The sequence below is a fragment of the Chenopodium quinoa genome, unplaced genomic scaffold (genome assembly GCF_001683475.1).
Source record: "Chenopodium quinoa cultivar QQ74 unplaced genomic scaffold, ASM168347v1, whole genome shotgun sequence".
Lineage (NCBI taxonomy): Eukaryota > Viridiplantae > Streptophyta > Magnoliopsida > Caryophyllales > Amaranthaceae > Chenopodium > Chenopodium quinoa.
Genome location: NW_018745000.1, coordinates 2,416,395 through 2,443,995, shown reverse-complemented (window position 1 = coordinate 2,443,995; position 27,601 = coordinate 2,416,395). Strand labels below are relative to the sequence as shown.

The 27,601-nt window shown below is 35.4% G+C and overlaps 1 protein-coding gene across 1 annotated transcript; it reads left to right on the top strand.

Moving 5' to 3' along the window:
• The first annotated feature begins 10,598 nt into the window (after positions 1-10,598).
• LOC110707480 lies at positions 10,599-12,638 on the top strand. Its single transcript, XM_021885491.1, has 6 exons — positions 10,599-10,761; positions 10,852-11,087; positions 11,460-11,665; positions 11,867-11,959; positions 12,051-12,164; positions 12,246-12,638. The coding sequence occupies exons 1-5, from the start codon at positions 10,599-10,601 to the stop codon at positions 12,127-12,129; spliced, it is 777 nt and encodes a 258-aa protein (XP_021741183.1). The 3' UTR covers positions 12,130-12,164; positions 12,246-12,638.
• Positions 12,639-27,601: the final 14,963 nt, after the last annotated feature.

Below are 27,601 nucleotides of genomic sequence, written 5' to 3'. Positions count from 1 at the left end.
GTTTAACACTCGGGCGACGAATTAATTTCTTCCGAATTAATTCTTCGAGTTGGTTCGTATATTTTGCTTGGGTGTGACCCAAAGGGTTCAGTCAAGATTAAGCTGTAATATTAATTATATTAATATTACTGATCGGAAGCGGCCTCCACCTAGGCATTCCGATCACTTGACCTTACTGAATATATTAGATTTCTAATAATTCTGAACCCGCTATCAGAATAATACAGTTGTTCAAAGGACACCATTCCTTTCAAAAAGAACTTTGCCTAATTAATTAATTAAATAATTAATTTAAGTAAGTAAAGTCTAATGTTTAATCAGAGTTGACTTAGTACGACTTTAGGCATCCCCCTGTTGAGCAATAATACCGAAAACAGCTTCAGATCGACGCTCCAGCAATGGCGCCAAAGTTTGAACTGTAGCGCCATTCTATGGAGTGTAGCGCTTGGCGACAATCCTGTCGTCTGGCGCTACACCGCAAAGAGAGGCATCAGTCCTGTCGTTTTGACGACAGTTCGGTTTATTGCTCGAGTCATCACCTTGTGTCTAATTAAACATTTTGCAAATTAATTCGGTTAATTTTTACTGTTAATTATACCTTGTTAAGTCATTAATTGAGTCTAGGCACTAAGTCCCATGGTCTGAAACAAAAGTCAAAGCATGTCACTTAAACTCACTAGTCTTAGCACACACTTTGAGTATATGTCACCATGACCATGTCTTAGGTTCATGCATGAGTCGGTTTTTTCCGTCGTTCGCGTTGGGGTTACATTCTATTCCTAATTTCTTCATATCTCTCCATCTACATCATTTTTCTTCACATCATAACCTTCATTCTTCCTACCTTCTTTCATCTATGCATGTTGAATAGAGTTGAGTCAAATAATTACCAATGAATATCCCTAATTTCCCTTTCCACAATACTTGGTCAAGGAGAGGAGGGCGAATAATCCAGGAAAACACCTTTGTTCAAGTCTTAATTTTTGATAAACCAATTCGTCAAAAGAGGAAAGCTAATAAGATAATGGCAACTCAAGAAGAACTCAACGAACTTAAGAATCAATTGACTACCGTGACTGAGGCATTGAAGGTTTTAATCCTCAAAATCAATGACCCTATGAAGCAACAACAGATGGACCTCATGCAAGAAAGTTTGAGCAAGTTGTCTAGTGTCTATAAATTTCAAGGCATTAGCTCACAAGGGGTATCGGTGGACAAAGATCTTCTTCCGCAGAAGTTCAATGCCAACGACATCCCGAAATTCAAGGCAACTGACAACCCTTATTTTCATCTAAGAGCTTTTGAAACAATAATGAGTATTAAGGGTATTGATAAGAAAGTGTTTCCCTCTATATTTTCTCTATCTCTTGAAACCGTTTGCCAACAATGGTTCTTCTTCCTTGACAAAGAGAAAACCTCTACCTGGGAATCGATAGTAAACGCTTTCACTGATAGGTACAAGTGCAATATTCAAGTTGAAACCGATTATAGACAACTTGAGATGCTAAGACAAAAAGAGAATGAAGGCTTTACTTTTTATTTAATAAATGGAGGGAAACTTCCGCTAAAATGATTAAGGTGCCTACTGAAAAAGAATCTGTGAGGATGTTTATCAAGAATCTCCAAAAGAAGTATTCAAAGCATTTAAAATATCAACACAATCTGAATACTTTCAAGGCCGTTTATGACATCGGAATTGAAATCGAAGATGACCTCACAAAGCAAAAAGCTACTAACAATAGTAACCACGGTGGAAGGAAAGGAAAGAAGAACAAAAATCCTTCTTCTTCCGAAAACGCCCACTCTAGTAATAATGTTAGTACCTTTGACCATAATGGTGTCTTAGCCATGGAAAATCAAGGATATAAAAAGAAACCCATGAGAGAACTCACAGCCATTGGAATGACCTACGATGCTGCTTTCGACCGTCTCTACGATCGAGGATTAATCAAACCTATTGGCCCTACCGAGGATCCAACGCCAAAAAATCGATCTTCGAGATGGAATCCCAACCCCTATTGCAAGTACCATCAAGGAAACGGTCATAATACTGATGAATGCTACAAGTTTCAAAATCTCATTCAATATCTCATAGAAGCAAACAAGATCCCATTGCCTCTAGCTAGCGAGAAGACTGGGTGATGGTGAAGCAAACAACACAAGACAAGAGGCGAGCTTCAACGACAAGATTTCATGACCTCTTCTTTTTCTTTTTTATTTACCCTTTCCCCAATAAGTCTAGCATAGGCACCTTTCTTTTCCCTTAGATTAATTTTGTAGAATCTTTCTTTTTCCTTTAATAAAATGAGCATTTATTTTCTTGCATATGATCATTTCATTTCATTGCATTAAAACAAAAAAAAAATCCATGCCAAACTAAGCACAAGGTATAGCAATGATTTGAGGCACCCCTTGTAGCCACATCATATCACTTCTCACCCTTCAAATATACAATCCTTTTTTGATAAACCACTTTGAGCCTCGTCGAACGATAGACCTGTCTTTCTTCAACCCATATCTACCTAACTTTGGGATGGGATGGTGTGTAACTTATGCAATTTTCAATTTCATAAAAAGCTTGAGTGACTTCAAAATATTAAAATAGAAAGTAATAAGCAAAAAAAAAAAAAATAATAAATATAAGTGTACAAAAGGGTAAGTGTTCCATGAACATGTCTTCGATATGAACACGTCTCAGATAGAGTCTCTTATTGAGTGCTCGGTATCGTGCCTAAGAAACATGAATGCGAAGTGAGTGATAGACCGCATGATCGGGATTTCCCACACTTATAAAAATAAAATAAATGCAAAAACAAAAAAAGAGAGCGAAAATAAAAAAGAGCTCAAAAGTGAGAAATCTCAAGCATAATACTACAAGGATCCAAATGCAAGGTTGCACACCTTGGGGGCTTATCTAGGGTATTGAGTTTTTATCCCTTTCTTCTTCAAAATTTAGCCTAACCACGTTACAACCCTTAAAAAGACCTTTTTGAGGTATACACACACTTGTGCGAGGTTTAGCGAGAGCTACATTTGGCCTGATTCCTAACGGATACGTAGGCAACCTTACATCGAGGTGCGGCCGTAATAAAAATGCATTCATATTCACATTCACACACTTGCACCATGATCATATCAAGGGATCGATATTCTATGCTCATCCCTATCTACTTAGAGCTAGACTTGGGGGCTTGATCCTTACATCATAAGCTTACCTAGCCTAAAGAGTCACCATCATTTGACTCTTCTTGAAATAATATTTTCCCACATACTTAGCCCTTGCGGCCTAACTATAGTGTCAATTTCACACACTACACAGATACAAGACCAAATATACTTTCCCTTAAGAACCCTTTGTCATGAAATCTTAACACAACGTTGAAGCATGTATTGTCATATCAAAATCACTCATCAATCATAATCATCATTGCATCGAAGTATGAAGTGCTTAGCCTCCGCGCCTAAGTTACCTAAATACTTTCATTATCGAGTCAACTAGGATAGTCTAAGATGTTACAATCCTTGTACTGTGAGAAACAACATTTGACTAAGCTCATTCAACATGCACCTTCAAAAACTTCACTTCGATTCTTTTTTCGCGCCTTTCTTTTTTCGGGAGAAAGTCGGTACCCTCCACAAAAATAATGGAAATTTTTTGCCTTTTTGCATTTTTCGAGTCACACAATCACAATACAATGCACAGACGAGTCATGTACACGTTGAGTCATGTCATGATATCACCTTGATTTACGTCTAACACATGTGTCAAACACTTTGAGTCGAGTAAACCTTGAGTCAATTATAGCGAGTTAAGTTCATACCTTGAGTCACGATAAGTCAATGAGTCAAGCAACACTAAGCTTTAGGTCAACCCTAAAGAAAGATAAGCAAAGTCCTATAGTCAAGTATATAAATGCAGGTGCATCCTAGCAAGAAAAAACATTCCCGGATTTTTTTTTTAAAAACCGCGAATATGATACAGGAGATTCCTCCAAGATAAGAGGAGTTCCATTAATCAGTAAATTAGAGATGAAGAGCTTTAATTTACAAAAGATTTGAGCGGATTCGGTTGAAGGAAACGACCAAGCTCAAAGTTCGGAGCATAACCAAGCAATAGCGGCAGCAAGAGCAGAATAGAAAGACCCGACACTAGCACCAGACGACAAAGTTGTCGTTTGAAAACAACATATGGCGTCTGGCAATAGAGTTCAGCGCTTAACTCTAGATCTCAGTGTCTGGCGACAGAGCAATTCTTGACGTCAGAGATATTTCAACAGCGATAGAGCTCGAAGCCTCTCAGAATGGTTATTTCGACCTCATACAACAATTTTGGGTTCCTTGGTACGTCAGTTAGCCCCTATAAGCAATTTGACATGATTAGTAGTCGGCTCGATTACAATCTTAGTAAGTGATTGGCCTAATAAAAAGCGTCTAACTTAGCTTAAGTGCCTAAGCATTGGCTCATTACAAACACCAACGTATCGATTCAAAAGCAAGCACATCACTTATACGACAATTTTTCCAAGATTGGATTGTCATCTCCAACTGATAGTATTTCAAAATATGGATTGTCGTGCATCTTCTTCAATGACAATTTTTCCAAGATTGGATTGTCATCTCTGGCAAAGTTTCCAAGCGTGGATTGTCGTGCTCCTTCTCTGTTTGGCAATTTTTGTCTAAGTTCGGATTGTCATCGCTGGCAAGTTTTCCGAGATTGGATTGTCATACACCCAGTTCCCTATGGCAAAATTCCCCAAAGGATTGTTGTAGGACTCTATTCATCATAAATATCGGCAAAGGTTCCTCAACGTGGATTGTCATTCATTTCAGTAATTGGCAAATTTTCCCGAAGTGGATTGTCGGTCGACTCTTTTTTTGCAAATGTTCCAAGACGCGGATTGTCAATTGTGGCAATATTTTCCTAAAAGGATTGTCGCATAGCATTGGAAAATTTCCAAAGTGGATTGCTTTCAAGAATTATATTCCAAGAGGTGAATTGTCGATCGTAGCAAAATTCTTATGACATATTGTTACGAAGCATTGGAAACTTTTCCCAAAATTGGATTTTGGCAAATTTTCAAAGATACGGATTATCGCTTCATCGTAGCAACATTTCCAACGATGGATTGTTACGAAGCATTGACAACTTTCCCTAAATTGGATTGTCATACATCATAAAAGAGAGTTTTGTTGGCAACTGTTCCCAAAGAAAAGAGGATTGTCATCACAGCAAAAGCACCGACATACTGGTTCACAAGCAGCAAAGTGCCGACGTACTGGCATAACAGTATTAAGGATGAACAAGCAGTGATCTTTTCGAAGACTATCACTGCGGAAATTGGAGGTAGTTACAGGCGTAGCAGTCTTCAGGCGGTATTCTCTAGCTTGCGGAAGATCGTCACATCAAATCGGTTACTCTTTCAAAGACGTGTGCTCGACGGTGCAAGATTCGCGTTTCGTAATTCTTTTATCTGTTTTAACTAATGCTAGTTTGCAGGTATCGGCGTTACAAGAATGATTTAGGATCGCAGAACGCTCTGAATCATTCTCCGTCCCTTTCGATACTTTGACTTTTGTTTTCCAAACTCAGTCAAAGTGGGGGCTTCTGTAGACACCCATTTGTGTCTCCCCAAAACCAAACCCGTTGATGAGTACCTTTCACGTTGAATCATAATCGAATGAAGTGAAAGTGTGGAAAGTCTAGTGTTGCGGATCGTTTTAATTTTTTTTCTCTCCTCTCTGATTTTTATAAAATATTTTAAGAAAACAGCCAATCCAATTTGGTTTGTTCATGATATGAGTCCATTAATAGTGTAGTTGGATGGGGCTTGAAGAGAGCTTTCCAACGATATATTGTAAGCCCAGTTCCGATGAATATTGAGAAAGTTATGGCCAATTTACTAAACTGGGCCCGGTTTGGGCCTTATATGCGGCCCAATGATCTAGAGGAGGGCCTAATATGGCTTTATCATTCCTAATGCAATTAGGAATGGTTTTAGTCTGCTAGATTCTTCTAGAAGGTTCTTTTCATTCCTAATTCAATTAGCATTGATAAATTGACGTTTGTTGACTTTTTTGGAATTTTAATTATAATAAAAGAATGTTTTTGAGGAAAATACGATTTGATCCTCCTGTACGGTTAAATTTTATCTGATTTTAGAAAACGCGTCAAAAAACTATTTAGCGCCTAACGCCAGCATTAGCGCCCGACGCTAAGCTTGGCGCCTAGCGCTAATGTCAGCGTCTGGCGCTAACTCTGTTTTTTCGCGTCAGAACTCTGGTTTGATTTTCTATCTTTTTGGCTTATTTTCTCTATAAATAGCCTCCTAAAAACACCGTTTTGGATCATCTACAAGACCCAATTCTCATCTACAATCATCAACTCTCCAGTTTTCTAACTCTTTTATCTTTAAGCTAAAGCTTTTCTTTCTCTCTCTTTTCTAAACCTACCCCCTCTTTTACAAACAAAATTCCGCACTCGCAAGACCTAAATACACCTAGAATTATTCGAAGTTGCCTTCGCCCTAGACGTGAAAGATTTTAATTTCTGAGGGTTTGGTCCCAAATCTCTCTTCTAATTATTTAATTTAATTGTTGTTTATTATTTTCTTTGAAGTTACTAACGTGTGTATTTTGTTATTAGAAAGAGGTACGAGGCGTCCAAGTAAGTGCTTTAATGGTTTTTATTGATATTATGATGTAGAAAACATGCTTAGGTTGTTATTATGATTCCTAGCGTCATGTTAGGGTGTTTTGATCTTCCTAGTATCATGTCTAGGCAAACTTTAATATCATGTATGATTAAAAGTATGATGCCTTTTATGTTCTTCCTAATATTTATAAGGAAAAATGTAATCTAATAATCCCACCTTTAGTCAGTATTCCATAAACAATCCCACCTTTTGAAATTCAAGAAACAATCCCACCTTTGACATAAATCTTCCACTAACAGTCCCTAACTGGTTGGATTATTTTAGTAACCGGTTTTCTTAGGTTATAAGACACGTGTCAAATTTTAATAGGTTTATTTTAATATTTAATAATAATTTAAAAAACAAAACTAATTAAAAAAGAAAAAAAAAAAACAAAAACCCCAGCCTTAGCCACGCCACCATATCTCGTCCCCATCCCAGCCACCGTATCCCCTCCCCATCTCCGCTCTTACTTTCTCCGAAAATCCAACCCCTACTGTAGCCGCCTTGCTTTCCCAAAAACCGCAGCCCATATCTCGTTCTTATTCTTCGCACGCTACTACTCCAGCCCTATAACCCTTCTTTCTCCTTGTCTTTCTCTCTTCTCTTGGGTACGTTTCTCTCTCCTCTAAATTCATCAATTTTCCTTTCAATTCGATTTTTTCAGATGATTGAAATCATAATTTGCTTTTAATTTCAAACCGAAAATCGAATTGAGAGGCAATTAGGGCTGTCGGGGTTGAGTATTTAGGGCTGGGGGTTGAGTTTTCAAGATGGGTGGTATTTTTCGGGCCTGTGGGTAGAATTTTCGGGGATAGGGTAGAGTATTTTGGGGCTGAGGGTTCAGTTTCAGGGCTGAGTGGGGTTTTTTGGGCTATGGGTGGGGTTTTTGGGGCTGTGGTTGGGTTTTGGGGGTGGTTATAGAATATTCCGGCGTGGCTTGGTAGTGGGCTGGTGGCTTGAAAAGGATGTTTTTTTTTTAAAAAAAAAAAAAAAAATCAACCTGTTTAACAGGTTGTAGGTCAATGGGATCGTTAGTGGAAGATTTATGTCAAAGGTGGGATTGTTTCTGGAATTTCAAAGGGTGGGATTGTTTATGGAATACTGACTAAAGGTTGGATTATTAGATTACATTTTTCCTATTTATAATTTTTAGTATCATGTTAGGGTTAAAGCTTTGACTTTTATTGCTTAGTGACATGCTAGGGTTTGTTATTAATCTTGTTAGTATCATGCCTAGGATCTTGCTATTATTATGCTTTAACATGAATATTATTATTATTATTATTATTATTATTATTATTATGATTTATTTATTTTTATGATTATTATTATGTTGCTTGATGATATATTTATTGATTATTTATTGCTTGATCAAGCCTTTTATGCATGTTTAAAGGGAATTTGTACTTGTGATCATGCTTAATAAGATAATTAATAATCTTGTTTAGGGTTAATTTGATTATAATTCAAGTGATCGCCAATAATAGTTTTATTTGTGCATTAACATTCAACCAACATAGATTAAACAGGTTTAGGTAATCCTAATGATTGCATGTTAGTCAGAAAGCGCACATGAATACGATCAGAATAAAGTAGAGGCCTATTATTAGGGCAGGTTCAATCTCTTTTAGGTTGGATTTGTACCTTCATCCCCGAACTACCAGTCATGGTTTAAGACCTATTGGAGTTGAAAATATCCTGGATCGTTAAGGGGTGTAACCTTCACCCTATGAACGGTTTACAAGTTCCTAAAACTTGTTGGCGACTCTTTTGCTCTATCTTCCTTCCCTTTGGACGCCACCGTACTTTAGTGTATAATCACAATGGGGTTCAATTTTGGGATAATGCTTGAAATATTCTATGTTAGTGATGGGGTTGATCCTGATTGGCTTGTTATTGTGAAGACCCATCCAAGGCATCACTATAATGTTCTAGAAAAGGAAGTGATTGAAAGTGATGAGGATGCATTATAACAACTACAACCAAAGATCGTTGAAGGCCCTTATGTCTTAAGCACAATTAATTTAGAGGAGACTCATGATCCACCTGTTGAAATAAGAGATGATGTTGGTGAAATCGTCATAGATGCCACTGAGGAAAATCAACCCAAAGATTTCAGTTCTGAAGAAAATGAACAGTTTGATAATGACGATTTACTAGAGGATGATGAGGATGATAGTGAGAGTAACCAAGAGAGTGATAATGATGATGATATTGATCTTGCTTGAGTCAAATTTTACTATTTTTTTTAGTTATGAATTGCTTGTATTCACACTTATATCCTAGGCGTTTTGAACTATTTCTTTAATTACGTTTGCTTTTATCTTACACTTTATATTTGTGCTTAATCATTTTTTGTAGAATAATTATATGTGAAATGCCTTTATTATTGTGAATAATTATTGATAATAGGCCTTATTAGACTAACAAAGTATCTGACATGACATGTACAGTAGTTAGGAGGTCTGGACCACCCATGCATTAGGTTTTATAAGGCAATTAATGTGCAATATAATTCTGCAACTCGTGTTTGTTTTGTAACTGTAAATTTTATGATCAATGTAAAAGTAGATGAATGAGTATGAAAGAAAGAGGCTTCTAACAATTACAGCCAACAAACAAAGATTTGAGTCGTTGGGCGTAAACGAATTGCTTCCTCTATGATGAGTTTGGTTTAAAGTACAAAAAAGAAGAAAAGAAAAGAAAAAAGCAGTGCTGGCAGGGGAGATGATGATTATATTCCCAATGATGATGAGCTTGAGGTTCAGGAACACGAGAATGAACCTCAAATAAGATTTACAAGAAGGGTATTATTTCAACTAAGAATGATTCACTTTGCTTCCCATAAATCGTAATAATTTATGATATTTTATAAATTTATATCAGATTTACAAGAAGGAAACATAAAAGGGAATTTCATTTTACCAAAGTCATTGGCGAAGTTTCTAAAGATGAACAAAAAAGCACAAGAAGCAATTGCCATGGTCAAAGAACAAAAAGGTGTCTCTACTCTACTTGATTCTTGAATTTAGTTGTTTCTATTGTCATTAATATTGTTAGTGCTGCAAGTTTATCTAGAATTTCTTAAAGATGTATAAAAGTATAATGTGAAAATTTTTATCATGGCTATGGCCGGAATATATAATGTGAACTGTGAAGCAAATAAAGGATGGTAGATATTGTATTGTATAAATATAGGATTTGATTGTTTGGCAAATAACCTTTCTACTTTTGGACTGAAATCTGAATTTGGAAAACTTCATTGTACTTATCTTAGTGATAGAATTTGGAGCTTACACACACCTTCCCCCCTCCTGCCTACACACACCTTCCCACTAATTGCCTACACACACTTGTCCCCCTCCTGCCTACACACACCTGCCCCCCTCATGCCTGTACATACCTCCCTGCACGCACTTACCTCCCTCCTGTCTGCACACACCTCTCTGCACACATATTCCACAAACATTCCCCACTCTTGCTTGCACACACCTCCCTACACACTTGCCCCAATCTTACCTGCACACACCTTTATGCATATCTGCCCCACTATTTCTTGCACACCTCCCTACACACATATTCCACAGACATTCCCTACTCTTGCCTGCACACACCTCCCTACACACTTGCCCCAATCCTACCTACACACGCCTCTCTACACACCTGCCCCACTCTTTCCTTCACACACCTCCCAGCACTCCTGTCCCACTATTTGTCTTTTACTAGGAAAAGATTAAACATCAGAATATCAGATTGGATCTTGTTCCTTCTAGTGTTAGTCTGAATATTACGGTGTTAGTTGGCTTGGGCTACTTGGGTCCATTGCATATTCACTACTTTATGCATATACAGTGATTCAAATCTATTTTACTTGTTTTTTTTCCTTATACATGTAAATAGAAAATGAAGAAGGAGAGACAAGGGATGATGATAACAACGCAACACAATATTATGATGAGGATTGGTCAATATCTTGAACGTGAAAATGAATCTTCAGATAGTGAACCACTCATCAACAACGAACTCATGAATATAACAGAGGAGGTGGAATTAAACATTTCAGCAGGTATGAATAATCCCTTCAAACATATGTAACATGCTTAATTTGGTTTTACTCATGTAAATTCTATACCTACTAAGCTTATGCATGATCTAGGTACAGCTATGAAAAAAAGAGGGACAGTATATTGCAGGAAGCTTACGCTATTACCTCCGGGTGGAAAACTAAATGTGGAGTTTGATGAGGATGGTGTTGCTATTGGTGATAATGCCTCATTATTTTCTTTCTTCTTGGGTCAACAAGTTCATAATAAATCTGTTTGTCCAATACAAGTCAAGGGTTGGAATAAGTATACCTCTGAAATATTATACCATTTGTGGGCTTGCATCCAGGTAATATCGTATCATAATACATGTCAATTCTTCTATTCTGACCCACTTCTAGAACTAAAAAACTGATGACTTGTGACAATCTCAACTAAATGATGGTGTATTATAAAAATGTAAAGCTGAAGCCCTCCAAATTCTCTTTTGAGCTCATAGAGCCTAAATAGATGATTTTTGAATACTCTGAGCAGATTACACACATGCCATTTGTTTTAATTCCTTTCTTCATTACTTCGTGCTATTACTATAATGTCTAATTAACATCATTTATCATTAGCATGAGCATCCTTCAAATCACATGTATTTAGAAGATCAATAAATGTAATATATATAGTTAAGCGTTAGAGGTATCAATGAACTTATTATTGTATATTTAAGGAGAAGTGGTCATTTGATGATCCTGAACAAAAGAGGGAGTGTGTCATGAAACATGCACAACGATTGTTTAGATATGCAAGGAGCAAATTGAAGAGAAAGTACTTTAGTAAGCTGACAACAAAAGAAGAACGTCTCAAAAATAAGCCAAGTCATCTAAAGTTGAATGGAAGTTCTTGCTCGACTATTGGAGTAATGATACAGTTATGGTAATATACTAATATATATATATATATATATATATATATATATATATATATATACATATATATATGTATATATATGTATATATATATGTATATATATGTATATATATATGTATATATATGTATATGTATATATATATATGTATATGTAATTTAAATATACATAAATTACATGTGTAAATGTTTAAATTCTTATGCCAATAGGAGAAGAGTAAAAAAGCAAGTGAAAGTAGGGCTCATCAAAAAATGCCTCACTACAATGGTACTAAAAGCTTCAGTCGCACTAGACAAGAAATTGTACGTAATTAAATGCATTACTTGTTATTGATACATGATAGAGTACTAGTTATATTGAGTATAATCTAACTTTAAAATCTCTGTGATGTAGAGGAAGAAGAATGGTGGGAAGTGTTCTCGAGTTGATCTACTACTTGCATCTCGTACGAGAAAGTCTGAGAAGGCTGTGAATGCAGTAACTTTAGAAAATAACACCCGTGCAGTAGTAAGTTATGATTGTTAATTATTAATTTCATATAACATTCTCTATCTTAGATTCTAACTTAGAAATTTTGTGTAATAATAGGATGAGATAAACAATAAAGGAGCAAAGGAATCAAGGTCTCAATGAGAAAACGGATGAGCAAATCATTCAAGATGTGCTTGGTAAAGATACACACGGGTATGATTAGATCTTTCTGAAGAGGTGAATGAAGTTAAAAAGAAAGCAAATCAAGCAATTGAAGAAGCAAAAAAAGATGATGAAAATGCTAGAATAGAAGCTGAACAAGCTAAAATAGAAGCTGAAAAAGCCAAAAAAGAAGCGGAAGTTGTTAGGAATGATGTAGACAAAAAAATTGCAGAGAACAATGAAGTTTGGGAGAAAAAATTTAGTCAACTTTTAGATTTTTTTGAAGCAAGAGGTTCTTTGAATAATGATGATTTAGGAAGTGAAGGTGCATCAAAAGTGAAGTAAGTACATCTCGACCTTTCTGAATTACCGTTTCTTTATCTGAATTCACATTTGGACAACTATAGCTTTTTGTTTTACTTTAATTTGAGAGTTTTCTTGCTTTAATTTACTTAGACAATAATATGTTGTGTAGCCTTGATCAATTTATTCCTAATGATCTGACTTTTAAGAAACATCATATCATACCCTTTTTCATGTGCTAAACACTAGCAAAAATCTCTTAGGACTGATTATATATCCTTAATTGACCAAAAGAACAACTCAGTTTTCTAGAGAAAAAAGAGTTAGGTCTGATGTCTGCAGCTTCTCCTGAGCCATGGTTGGGCGCCCCAACTACTATCTACCTTTATGCCTTATGCTTTTATTTAAATTACTTATGCTGTTTTATTTTTATTGCTTGCGGTAGTAGCACCTTCCATGTTTTGCAATTTTCAATTTTTTCAGCGACCATGGAGGCCTTATTTGATCACAAACATTGATTTTCCTAGATGCTATAATCATCTAGTAGTACTATAGTTTCCTTTGCTTGTTAAAAAAAAATAAAAAAATTTATAGCTAATTCTTTTTGTTTTTCATTATAGGTAAAAAGAAGATCGCGAAGATATACTACATTTATCAAATTACATATGATGTAATATTTTTGTTTTTTTATAGTAGAAGGATTAGAAGGTTGCATGACTTTTTTTTTTCCTGTTTTCGTGCATGTATGTGAATAGTGATGAATAATACTACTTTCAAATATTTTAGTTTGTATTGATATTAAACATCAATTTGAAATTCTATTTCTCCTAATTTATTATGTGTAAGAAAATTTATATATTGGTGTAAAAAAACCAAATGTGCCTTATTTGACTGAAAAATGTCATTTTAAATTTTTAAGCCACGAACCAACGACAAAGATCATTGATAAGATAAATTTGGTAGACACGATAAAAACTCGTGACAAACAATTTTAGTTACAGTAGTATTTGTGGCAGTGGATATTATGTGCCACGGTAGTATTTGTGGCAAACAACCATGTTAGCAACGGTAATATTTGTGACTACTAAGTATATTAGCCACAGTATAATTTGTGGCAAATTAGTTGGTAGCCTCGTTAGTATTTGTGGAAAAGAATTTGTTTGCCACGTGAATAACCATGGCATAAAATTCAAAATTTGCCTCGACATCCTTTTTCCCGTGGAAAATTTCTTTCCACGGCCTCTTGTGCCTCGGGAGTAAATTTTGGAATTACCGTGGCTAAACTTCATAGCCACGGGAATTTCAAACTTGTGCCACACTTTTTCCCGTGGCAGAAAGGTTAATTTGTTGTAATGGACTGTGATTAAGAGGTTTTGACGAAGTTTCTTCTTCACTTGATCTCCCTGATGCTCTTGTCTTGCTGGCATAATATAGCAGCCACATTGGCAGCGTCATGGCTGGTGGCTTGGCAAAAGGTTGGGTGTTGCAAGTACCTATGTGCTGTTGCTTTTATTAAAAATTGAAGTTCTGTTTTTGGTCTTGTTTGATGTTGTTGTTGTTATTGTTTGATGTTGTTGCTGCACGCATTGAGGTGTTGTTGCAAACTCGCTACTGCCTTACTTTATTTACTGAGATGCTGCCCCAATTATCTTCATGGATGTGTTTATGTCCTATCTTGAGTGTGTGTGTATGTGTGTGTGTGTATGTGTGTGTGTGTGTTCGTTGTTGTGATTGTGTCCTATCTATTGTTACTTAGACTTAAATCAAGAAAAGAAATCATTTTTGTGAGCTTATAAAACTACTAGGATTCTACTTTGACAAAGCTAAGCTCACCTATGGCCCAACCTCACTTGCCTGTGGGTAGTCCCATCTTGTTATATACTTTGACGGAAATCAATAAAAGAAATACTATTTGTGTACTAATAACTTACCTATAGGACTCTAGGACTCAAGTTTAATAAATCTAAGCTTACATTTTTTTCCAAGGAGGTCAGCAATTGCTTCAAAAACTACAGAGAATGATATGCACAAGCTTGTATGGAGATATGTTTATATATTTAAGAACTTTTTCATACTTATTTATAGGTGAAAGAGCCATTTTATGTGCTAGGTTTTTGTATACATATTTATCCTTTTTTTTTGGTAAAGTTTTGTCCATGTTTGAATATCTTATTAATATAAGAGAGAAATAATTTAATTATAGAAATTATACTCTGAAATTATGAGTTAGCAAAAGATGAACTTCAGTTAAAATCGACTCTCTTTAACTGAATTGTAATATATTTTTCTTCAACTAAATTGTAGCATAAAATTACGAGTTAGTAATTTGTTGTCTTATTTGTACCCTCTAGCTTTTTGCTCACTTTGCAAAAAAAAAAAAAAAAAAAAAAAAAAAAAAAAAAAAAAAAAATCACTTAATTAATAAAGTTATAGAATCCTGATGATTGTACGGAATATTGTCTTTTAAAATAATTCCATGAGCTTTATTGTATCTTACAAAGAGATTATGTACCACTCACAGGAGCTGCAACATTCTTTAAAGTTCCATGTAGATAGAAACCTGATTTAGTGTTCAAAATATACTTAAAAACTAGCAGTTGTGAAAAGTCTTGTTGCACGAGCCTAAAACTCTAAAAGTGGAGCCCTGATCAAGCTGTTATTTTATGTGGGGGTAATTATTATTCAAGTTATTATGTAACAGGATCCTGTCATTATGAAATAAACACAGAACTGCAAATCCATATTCATAGCTATGAGAGTTACATAACAATATATCATTACTTGCTGAAGACAGATTTCGACCTTGCTATTGTTGCTGCGCAATGTTGTTGCTATTGTTTTTGATTCCCGATGATGTTGTCAGTATTCCTAGGATAACAATGATTGATTGGACACAACAATCTTCTTCTTAAAGCGCTTCTTGGACAATTTTCTCAGATTGTAGGTGCAGTTTGTCAAGGGAATGCATCTCCGGGTCTTCTAAACAAAGCATCTGAATTCTTAGGAAAGGCAAAACATCAGGTAACAAAGTCACATTTTTCTTTATAACTGAAATCAGAGCTGAAATCTAGAACTGAATTAAGATCTGAAGTTCATAACTGAATCCAAAACTGTATTCAAAACTGAATCTAGAATTGAACTCAGAACTGAATTCAGACCTGATCTTTTGGAAGTTTGAATTCAGAACAAAATTCAGAACTGAATCCAGAACTGAATTCAGAACTGAATCCATTTATACTGCTTGTCTGCCCTGCTCCCCTGCTGCTTGCTGTCCTGCTCCCCTGCTCCCCTGCTGCTTGTTGTCCTGCTCCCCTGCCTAAGCTGAATGCCTGAGATGTCTACGCCTTATCTTCCATCTATTGCTGCTATATCATGCTGCTATATTTGAGCCTAAAACCATGATATAAAGCATGATGGAATGGAATATTATTTTATCTATAGTTCTATACTGATGAATGTGTGGGATTTCTTTTCTAAGGTTGAGCAAAGATTGAGGCTGCTTTAGATATTGTGAGCCGCTCTGATAACTTTCATAGAATAGATCAGCAATATAATGAGATTTGGGGATTCATTTACTACATAAGAAATAGCTCTTGAGTTTTTAAGGGAGAATGAATACTTTACCTAAAGAACCTGAATCCAACAGAATGGTTTTATCCTGTTTTTTCTCAACACTTACTAGCTAACATGTCAACTTCCAATATGTTTCCCTTTGTTTAGCTAACATGTCAGCTTCCAATATGTCAGCTAACTTGTCTTCAGGGGGAAATCATTGATTTTTTAAAAATAAAACGCACATATGGTTTTCAATTAATGATTGATTATACTGTTATGATATGAATGATTAGCATTTTCAAGTCCTATAAGGTCATCTTTGTGCACATTTTATTTGATAGTATCTTATCTCGATAGATGATTAGCATTCTCTTCTTATATTTCTTCAGGCACTAGTATAATTACTAAGCAAAAATGTGAACTTCACTTAAAATGTTGAGTGCTTTTACTGTGTTCTGATAATAAGTGTTGAAAGCATAAGTAGCATGAGCACATACATTATCAGGCTCATAGCAAGGCTCACCTACAATAAAGGGGAATAATCCTCTTGTCAACACCATCTCTTGCAGTACAATAAGTCTGGTTTGTTGTATTATTAGACAAAACAGACCCATACTGATATAAACTGGCTTCCCATTTGCATTGAATAATCCCCAATTCTTTTGTGAGGTGGCCCCATTCTTTTGCATCCCCCTTAGACTGCCAGCCTGATGTTTGGGTAATGCTTGTGTGTGTGTGTGCTTGTGTGTGTGTGTGTTGTTATAAGACTGCCAACCTGTCGTTTATAAGATTCATGTTGTAAGTGTTGGCATTCTCAAAGACGTTTGTGCAATGCTTGTGTGTGAAATTCAAAAATTCTTGTGAGTGTGTGTGAAATTTAGAGCTTGTGTGTGTGTGTGTGTGTGTGTGTGTGTGTGTGTGTATAAGCCTATATTGTGTAATGTACTAATTTATACTTTGTATTTTTTTTTGAAGATTGGAAAAGGCAATGTAGGTGCAACAAGAGAATAGGCCGGGACACTTGAGCATGAAAACAAGCGACTAAATCGTCTATAACACCGTCATCTATCTATTTTGGTTTTTAGTCTTATTTATATTAGTGATGTATTTATTTAGGGATTGGACAAGCTACTATAATATGCGACTTTTTTTATTATTATTTTTATTAATTGTGTTGATGTTTTCTTTTATAAATTTTGTAATTAACTACGCACTCTTATTATTGTTGATTAATTTTTTTTTTATTTGATCTAGTTATATAGAATACTTGTTTATTTTAATTTTAATGTCATTAATTTAATTTATGATAAATTTAAATAACTATAATGTATATATGATGGTAATATTTTAATAAAAGGAAAAAAAAAAGCTTAAAAAAATTCTAGACGCTTTTAATGTCTACATATTTGCACATTTTCAAATTTCAAAGAGTTTCCCACCATAACATAGGCTGACACGAATAAATGCAAGACAACAAAAAGCGTCGCTAAATTTGATTATGTGGACAGAAAAAAGCGTCGCTAAAAAACTACACACATTTGGGATAATACGCGACATATGTAATTTTCGACGCTTCGTATATTATTTTGGACACTAAAAAGCGTCGAGAATCTCGACGCTTTTTTGTGTCCCTGAAAAATTTTCGACTCACGGATTTTTGATGCCAGCGTCGAGAAATAATTTTTCGACGCTTTTTAGCGTCGAAAAAAGGCCTAAAAAGCGTCCAGAAAACACGTTTTTTTTGTAAAAGTGAAGAGTTCCTTCTCTTCTTCGATAGCATGAATTTCTTCAATAGGTTTGATGAGAGATGAGGGATCAACATCATTTTCCTCATCAAAGATAGCCAAGGAATCAGTGAGAGGTGCATTGTGGATGCTTGGCTTCTTACTGGCAGGGGGCAATGGTAATTTGTTGTTATCAATTAAATCTTGGATAGCTTCCTTAAGCTTCCAACAATTCTCAGTGAGATGGCCCCTACCTTGATGATATTTGAAGTGTGCATTGGGGTTCCAATTAGCTGTCCTCTTTTCAACTGGTGGGTCCCCAAACGGTCCAATAGGAGTTATAAGACCTTTTACATTCAGTCGGTCGAATGTGCAATGGTGTTATAACTCATACCAATAGGAGTAAAGTTTCTCCTAAATGGTTTCTTTTGTTCTTGAATGTTCATAGCAAGGACTTCATTCAAGTTAAAGGTGCTAACATTGTTTGAGTGGGTGGTTTTGGAAGAAGAAGGATTGTCGTTCTTCTTGCCTTTCTAGCCACTGTTGGAGTTATTGTTAGCAGCTTTTTGTTTAGCAAGGTCGTCTTCAATGTTAATGTCAATATCATAGACGGCCTTGAAGGTGTGTAGATTGTTTTGATATTTTAGATGCTTGGAGTACTTTTCTTGGAGATTCTTGATGAACAACCTCACAGATTCTTTTTCTCTTGGTACTTCAATCATCCTAGCAGAGGTTTCTCTCATTTATTGAAGAAAGAAGTGAAACCTTCATTCTCTTTCTCCTTGATTCGACGTGAAAAGTACTCATCACCGGGTTTGGTTTTGGGGAGACACAAATGGGTGTCTATAGTAGTATATACAAGTATACAACCAAACGATTCATCATCAAATGGGTTACAACTTGTTACAATTCAACCAACAAAACACATACTCCGAATATTTCCATGTAACATAATTAAACTCACCCACAACAAACAATACAAAGACTCCAAATAATTCCTCACAATTTGAATTCATCCACAACAATACAATACAACAAAATTAACTATACTTTCCAAAAAAAATTACAATTAAAACTTGAATAAAAAATCATTGATTTGTAATTTAGAAATGTAATAACAATAACCAATAGGCTAAATAAAAGTAGATATATAGAAATTTTGTTACATTGTTTTATTAAGCTAAATGCGATTAGTTATAACATCGATTAATAAAATAACTAGTCTTTCAATTCTACAAAAAATTAAGTCTAAAAAACTTAGCCCACTTTTCTCGAATCTCATCCAATTCTATATTGTTGTAGGCTACAAGTCTTGCCAAATATTCCTGCAAATATAATATCGAGCCTGAACTCTTCCTTCTTGTTTTGACTAGTTCTAGTACTGTTTGCTCAGTTCTACTTCCTGATTAAGTTTTTATCTTTTTTCTGAACCCATATGTGTTCTACATATGGCCATAACCCTTTGGGGGTTCAAGCTCAATCTACCCAATCGAACTTTCCTGGCAACGACGAGTACATATGAGTTTGTGAATCCACCAAACCGTGGAAGCAAGTTTAACTTGTGGGGTCCCATCCATACGTTCCAACCCTTCCAAAGGTAAGGCTTCCGCGCGATGCATCCGGACTCATAACCATGGACCCTTTTTTACTAACTCTTATCCTTGAACTTTAGAGAATTAGAGACATGGTTAGGTTGCAAACTCATTGCATCATATTGTGCTTACTTGACTACTTGTGCATTCCTTGCTTGTGCATAACCTATGTGTGTTTACACTAACCGTTTGTCTGACTTGTGATTGAGTCTAAATAAACCAATTAATGACTAAAAGGACTTTGCTTAATTAATTCATTAATTAATTTGAGTAATTTAAAGTCTAATAAATTAATCAAAACTGACGTAGTACAACTTTAGGCATGTCCCTTTAGAGTATAATACTGGGAACAATCCTAGAGTGATGTTCGAGCAACGGCGCAAAAGTTTTGGTTTTAGCACCACAAACTGGTGTGCAACGCCTGGCAACAACCCTGTTGTCTGTCGTTGCACTTTAGTGTGCAGCAACGGTCCTGTTGCTTTGGCGACGGTCTAGTTTCTTGCTCGAGTCATCAGGACGAGTCTAATTAAACAATTTATTAATCAGTTTAATTAATCAATTTCTTAATGGTAGTAGCCATATTTAGTCCTTATTTGAGTCTAAGCACTTATTACCATGGTCATACATAAGTGTCAAAGCATGTCACTTACACTCACTAATAAAGCACACACTTAATATGTATGTCACACCTTGACCATGTCTAGAGAATCTTGTGTGTCTGTATTTTTTCATCATTCGAGTAGGGGGGGGGGGGAGGTCCAATCCATTCCTATTCTCTTCCATATTCTCTTCCTACCTATTCTATGTTGAATAAAGCTTGAGTTAAAATAATTTTAAAAAAAACTTACCCCTAACTTTCCTTTCCACAAAACTTGGTCAAGGAAAGAAAGGTGATTAATCAAGGACAACACCTTCGTTCAAGTTCAATTTTTTGATAAACCGATTCAACAAAAGAGAAAAACTAAGAAGAAAATGGCAACTCAAGAAGAAGTCAACGATCTTAGGAAAGAATTGGCTAATATGACCGAAAGGATGAAGGCTATGACACTTCAAATCAATGACCATGTAACATTAGGTGAAAAACCAAAATTGGCACCGATTCAAAACCCTTAATGCCACCGATTTGAACCGGTGCCAATGTGGGGGGTGCCAATAAGTGGTTTAAAATGCCACCGGTTCAAACCAGTGGCAAAACTCGGAATTGGCACCGGTTAAAATCCCAAAAAAAATAATTCAATGATTTTGGCACCGTTTAACCGGTGCCAAATAATCCCAAAAAAATAATTTTTTTTTTCTTTTTTTACTTAAAAATTTAATAAAGTAAATTAAGTGAGAACACAAAATATAAATCAAACATCACAATCAATATAATAAAAAAAAATTTACAACATCTAAATTAATATACTTGGATCTTGGTTCTTCGATTTAAGATCTAAATCCATATACCTGCACCAATTAAAACAACCAAAATAAATCGATTAAAATGATTTAGCTGCGAAAAAAAAAACCCAAAGAATCAAAAAATAAAAAAGAAAATCAGTTAAACATAAAAAAAAAAAAAACCCAAAAAATCATTTAAAAAGAAAGAAAACCCAGAACATCAGTTAAAAAGAATTGAACCCAAAAAATCAGTTAAAAAGAAAATTGAAAAATAAAAATATAAAAAACCTAGAAAAAAAATTGATTAAAATAAAAACAAAAATCGAAAATTTGAAGAAAAAAACCCAGAAAATAAAAAAAATCGAATTTAAATCGATTAAAAAAAAATTGATAAAAATGGGCTAAAACGATTAAAATAAGTTAAAAACCCAGAAATTAAAAAAAATCGAAGACACCCATAAAATCAATTAAACCCAAAAAATTCAATGAAACCCATAAAAACTTCAAATAAACCCATAAAAATTTGGAACAAACCCAGAAAAATCAACTTCGAACAAACCCGGAAAAATTTCGAGAGAAAGAGGAGATGAAAGAGTAAAAAAGAACGAGAAAGGGATTGAAAGAGAAATAGAGAAAGAGAACAAGAGAAAGAGGAGATGAGAATGAAAGATCAAATGAAAGAGAAAGGGATGAGAGAGAGAATGAGAGAGCGGCATGAAAGTGAATGAAATAGCATAGGGATAGGGTTTGAGTGATTTTATACATGGAATAAAAAAAAAGGACTGTTTTTTTTTGTAAGGATTGGCACCGGTTCAAACTGGTGGTCTTTATTTTTTGCCACCGGTTTGAATTGAACCGGTGCCATATTTCCTGGTTCATTAAGCCGCCAATTTTTAGCCCATATTTGTGACCGGTTTGGACTGAACCGGTGGCAATTAAGGGGTGCCTTTCTGATTTTTTCTACTAGTGTAAAACAACAGCTAATGGAGCTCATGCAAGAAAGTTTGAGCAAAATATCCAATGACTATTTTTTTCAGGGCATTAGCTCGCAAGGGGTCTCGGTGGACAACGAACTTCTTCCGCATAAGTTCAATGCCAACGACATCCCTAAGTTTAAGCCAACTGACAATCCTTACTTTCACTTAAGAGCCTTTGAAACTATAATGAACATTAAGGGGATTGATAAGAATTTTTTCACTCTTTGTTCTCGCTATCTTTAGAAACCGCTTGTCAACATTAGTTCTTTTCTCTTGATAAAGAAAAGACATCTACTTGGGATGGAATAAAAAATGCTTTCACCGATAGATATAAATGTAACATTCAGGTTGAAACTGACCATAGACAACTTGAGATGCTAAAGCAAAAAGAAAACGAAGGGTTTACCTCTTTCTTCAGCAAGTGGAGGGAAACTTCCACCAATACGGTTGAGGTTCCTACTGAAAAGGAGTCTGTAAGGATGTTCATCAAGAACCTTCAAGACAATATTCAAAGCATCTAAAATATCAACATAATTTGAATACTTTCAAGGCTGTTTACGACATAGGTATTGAAATCGTAGATGACCTTGCAAAGCAAAAAGCTACTAACAATAGTAACCATAGTGGCAAGAAAGGAAAGAAGAACAACAATCCTTCTTCTTCCGAAAACACCCACTCTAGTAACAATGTTAGTACCTTTGACATCAATGAAGTATTAGCCATTGATAACCAAAGACCTAAAAAAACAACTAAGAAAAGAGTTCATCCCCATTGGGATGAACTACGACACCGCTTTTGATTGACTCGATGCCAAAGGACTCATCACTCCTATTGGACCTCTTCAAGATCAAGCACCCAAAAACAGGTCACACCCAATTGGAATGCTGCGCTCATTGCAAGTACCATCAAAGTAGGGGACATACTACTGAGAGTTGTTGGAAGCTAAAAGATTCCATCCAACATTTGATCGATAATAACAAGCTTCCCATACCGCCACTTGGCAAGAAGATCGAGTGATAAGGCACAAGACAAGAGACGAGCTTCAACGACAAGATTTCGTGACCTTTTTTCTTTTTCTTTTTCATTCTTCCTTTCCCAATAAGTCTAGCATAGGCACATTTTCCTTGGATGTACTTTGTAGAAATTTTCTTTTTTCCATTTTAATAAAGTGAGTATTTATTTCTATGCATATGATCATCGCGTTGCATCGCATTTAAAAAAAAACAAAAAAAACAAAAAAAAAAAAAATCGTCGAATTAAGCACAAGGTATACTAATGATTAGAGGCACCCCTTGTAGCCATGTCATATCACTTTTACCTTTCAAATATATAATCCCTCTCTTGATAAACTACCTTGAGCCTCGTCTAACGATAGACATTGCTTTCTTCAACCCTTATTTACCTAACCTTGGGATGGGATGGTGTGTAACTTATGCAATTTCACAAAATATTGAGTGATCCCAAAAAGGAATAAAATAAAAATAAGAAAATAATTATAAAAAAAAAAGTGTGCAAAAGGGCAAGTTTTCCAATGTCTTCAATCAGAACACGTCTCGGATTGCGTTTCTCATCGAGTGCTCGGTACCGTACCTGAGAAATATGAATGCCAAATGAGTGATAGACCGCATGATCGGGATTTCCCACACTTATCAAAATATAAAAAATGCAAAAGCAAAAAAAAAAAAAAAAAAAAAAAAAAAAAAAAGTAAGATTTAAAAGTAAACTCATCCCTATCTTAGGGGATTATCTAGGGTCTTGAGCATAAAAATACAAAGATTTAAAAGTAAGATTGCACACCTTGGGGGATTATCTAGGGTCTTGAGCCTTTATCCCTTTCTTCTTCAACCTTTAGCCTAACCACGCTACAACCCTTCAAAGACCTCTTTGAAGTACAAACACTTGTGCGAGGTTTTGGCTAGAGCTACATTCGACCTAATTTCAAATGCATACGTAGGCAACCTCACATTAGGGTGCAGCCGTAATAAAAAAAGCATTTATCTTCACATGCACACACTCACACCATGATCATATCAAGGGATCTCCTATACTCATCCCTATCTACTTAGAGCTAGAATTGGGGGCTTGATCCCTACATCATTACACTAACTGGCCTAAGAGACATCATCATTTGACTCTTCTCGAAATAATATTATTTCTATACATTTAGCCCTTGCAGCTTAGCCTTAGTGTCACTTTCACACATATCACAGATACATGACCAAATGATACTTCCTTTAGGAACCCTTTATCATGAAATCTTAATACAACGTTGAAGCATACCTTGTCATATCACTCATAATCATCATTGCATCACAAAGTATGAAGTGCTTATCCTCTGTGCCTAAGTTACCTAAATACTTTCATTATCGAGTCAACCAGGATAGTTTAGGATAAATTAATCCTTGCACCTTGAGAGACAACATCAAATTTTTGACTAAGCTGATTCAACATGCACCCTCATTCAACATGAACCCTCATGCACTTCATTTGTTCCTTTTTATGTCTTTCTTTTTCGGGAGAAAGTCAGTACCCTCCACAAAAATGACGTAAATTTTTGTTTTTACACATTAAGTCGTGAGTCAATACTTTGCACACACGAGTCACACGTAGTGTGTCATCATTGAGTCATGTAAAGCTTGAGTCATGTCAAGTCATATATGTCAAAACACATTAAATATTATGCAATGAGTCAAGCAACACTAAGCCTTAGGTCAACCCTAATAACATGAGCAAAGTCCTATAGTCCAAAATATAAATGCAGGTACACTAAGTCCCCAACGGACGAATAATCTTTACAACGGGTTTGAAGCAAAAGGACGCAAGCAGCTTAGCAAATAAATTAGAGTTAGTACGATTGCATTTGGGTTGACAATTGGCATGATGATAATCATGTTGATTGATTGAGTACATCCGGGTTTTGATCAATCCCTCTTTTGGAATAACAAATGGCCATAATCGCGAATTTCCCAAGATGGAAGATCTTTACGGAAATTAACATGGATTCGATAAAATCTTGAAGGATAAGGTTTATCACATAATTTCAAGGCATAGGAAGCTATCACATCCAAAGAGCAAACGAGTAAGAACATTCCCGGATTTTTCGAAAAAACCGCGAATATGAGATTCTTTTAAGCTAAGAGGAGTTTGAGCAAAACCTATACAGATCGGTAAATTAGAGATGAAGAGATTTTTTACAAAAGATTTGAGCGGATTTTGTTGAAAAGAAACGACCAAGTTGAAGGTTCTGAGAAAAACGCGAACAGCGAGCACCAGCAACAAAAATGGCGAAGAAGGAAACATATTTTATTCAAAAACCCGAGTCCAGCGCCAGACGACAAGATCATCGCATGGCAACAAGCCTGTCGTCTAGCGACAAGGCAAATGCCCGGCAACAGATGGTCCAGCGTGCGCTGCTGCGGAGACAAAGTACATGGCCCCCATGAATGATTATGCGAACCTCATATAGCAATCTTGGGTTCCTTGGTACGCCAGTTAGCCTCTATAAGAAATTTGACATGATTAGTAGTCAGCTCGATTTCAATCGCTATAAGTGATCGATCTAATTAATGATCGCCTCACTTAGCTTGAAGCGCCTAAGTATTGGCTCATCACAAGCACCAAAGTAATGGTTCACAGAGTAGTAAAAGCGCCAAGGTATCGGCACGTTTGCAAAACGCACCAAGGAATTGGCACAACAGCAAAATGCGCTGAATTACTAGCACAGCGAGGAATAAAAATGAAGAAACAACAAATAGAAAAAATTCAAGCAACCATTGAGGACCAACAAGGGAAAATTCAAGTGTGAAAAGTCTAGCGATGCGTTTGTTTTTATTAAAAATCCTTTCTTTCTGTTTTCGAAAACCTAATCTATTTTATGAAAATAGCCACTCCAATTTAGTTTGGTGCATGATAAGTGTCCAATAATGGTGTAGTTTTATAGGGCTCGCAAAGAGCTTTCCGACGATATATCAAAAGCCCAATTCCGATGAATAATGAGAAAGTTATGGCCAAAATACTAAAATAGGCCCGATTTGGTTCTTACATGCGGCCCAATCATCAAGAGGAGGGCCTATTATTAATTGTCATTCCTAAATCTATAAGGATTGATTATAGTATTCTAGAATTATCTAGAAGGTTCTCTTAAATCCTAATGGAATTAGGATTGATAATCATGTTTTAAGAGTTTTACTCGGAAAAAAATAAGTGTTTTTACGAAATAACGATATTAGCTTTAAACACGGATTTTATGACTTGATTATATTGAGAAGTGAATTCCGTGTGGAAAACGTGTAAAATTCCCATGCAACGCCTTGCGCCAACTTTGTCGCTTGGCGCTGCACTAGTGCTAGCCTTGTCGCCTAGCGACGGGATGTGTTTTAATCCGATTTGAATTGTAACTCTTTTCTATCGATTTTCGGACTATTTTCCTATAAAAAGGGTCCTTGGACCTCTGTTTTCAATCATCCACAACCATCACAATTCTCTCTTTTCTCCCTCGAGCAATATAGATTTCTTTCTCTCTCTTTCTAAACCAACCCTTTTGCAAACACAATTTCGCACTTACAAGATCTAGACACACATAACCAAGTTCGAAGTTGCCTTCACCCTAAACGTGAAAGGATTATAATTTCTGAGGGTTTTTTCCCAAATCCAGTCGAAACTTTTTAACTCTTTCTTGTAGTTATTTAATTTAATTGTTTGATTTAATATTTTACGAAGTTTACTAACGCGTGTATTTTGTTATTAGAAAGAGACATGAGACATCAAAGTATGTAATTATTGCTCTATTATTTTAGAAAGAATTTTTATTATTTATTAATTCCTAGTATCATGTTAGGATGTTATTATTGCTTTCTAGTATCACGTTTATGGTGCCTTTTATACGTTATAATATCATGTTAGTATCATGTTAGAGTTAAAGCTTTGATCTTTATTGTTTAGTGATATGCTTGGGTTTGTTATTAATCTTGTTAGTATCATGCCTAATGTGGGGAATATTTCAAGCATTACCCCAAACTTGAATCCCACTGTGATCATACACTAAAGCATGGTGGCGTCCAAAGGGAAGGAAGCTACAGCAAAAGAGTTTCCAACAAGTTTTAGGAACTTGTAAACCGTTCATAGGGTGAAGGTTACACCCCTTAATGATCCAGGATATCGTCAACTCTAATAGGTCTGGAACCATGACTGGCAGTTCAGGGATGAAGGTATAAATCCAACCTAAAAGAGATTGAACCTGCCCTAATAATACACCTCTACTTTATTCTGATCGTGTTGATGTGCGCTTTCTAACTAAAATGCAATCAATCGGTTTAACCCTAAACCTGTTTACCTATGTTGGTTGAATTTAATGCACAAATAAATCTATTATTGGCGATCACTTGAATTATAATCAAATTAACCCTAAACAAGATTATTAATTATCTTATTAAGCGTGATTACAAGTACAAATTCCTTTTAAACATGCATAAAAGGCGTGATCAAGCAATAAATTAAATAAATATCAAGGAACATAATAATCATCATAATAATAAAAAATAATAATAAATCATCATAACAATCATAATTAAAGTAATCATGTTAAAGCATAATAGCAAGATCCTAGGCATGATACTAACAAGATTAATAACAAACCCTAGCATGTCACTAAACATATAAAAATCAAAGATTTAGCCCTAACATGATACTAACATGAATATTAGGAATAGAAAATAGGAAGCATCGCAAGAATCATAATAAGCATATTTGATATTATAACCTTTTCCCTAAACATAATACTA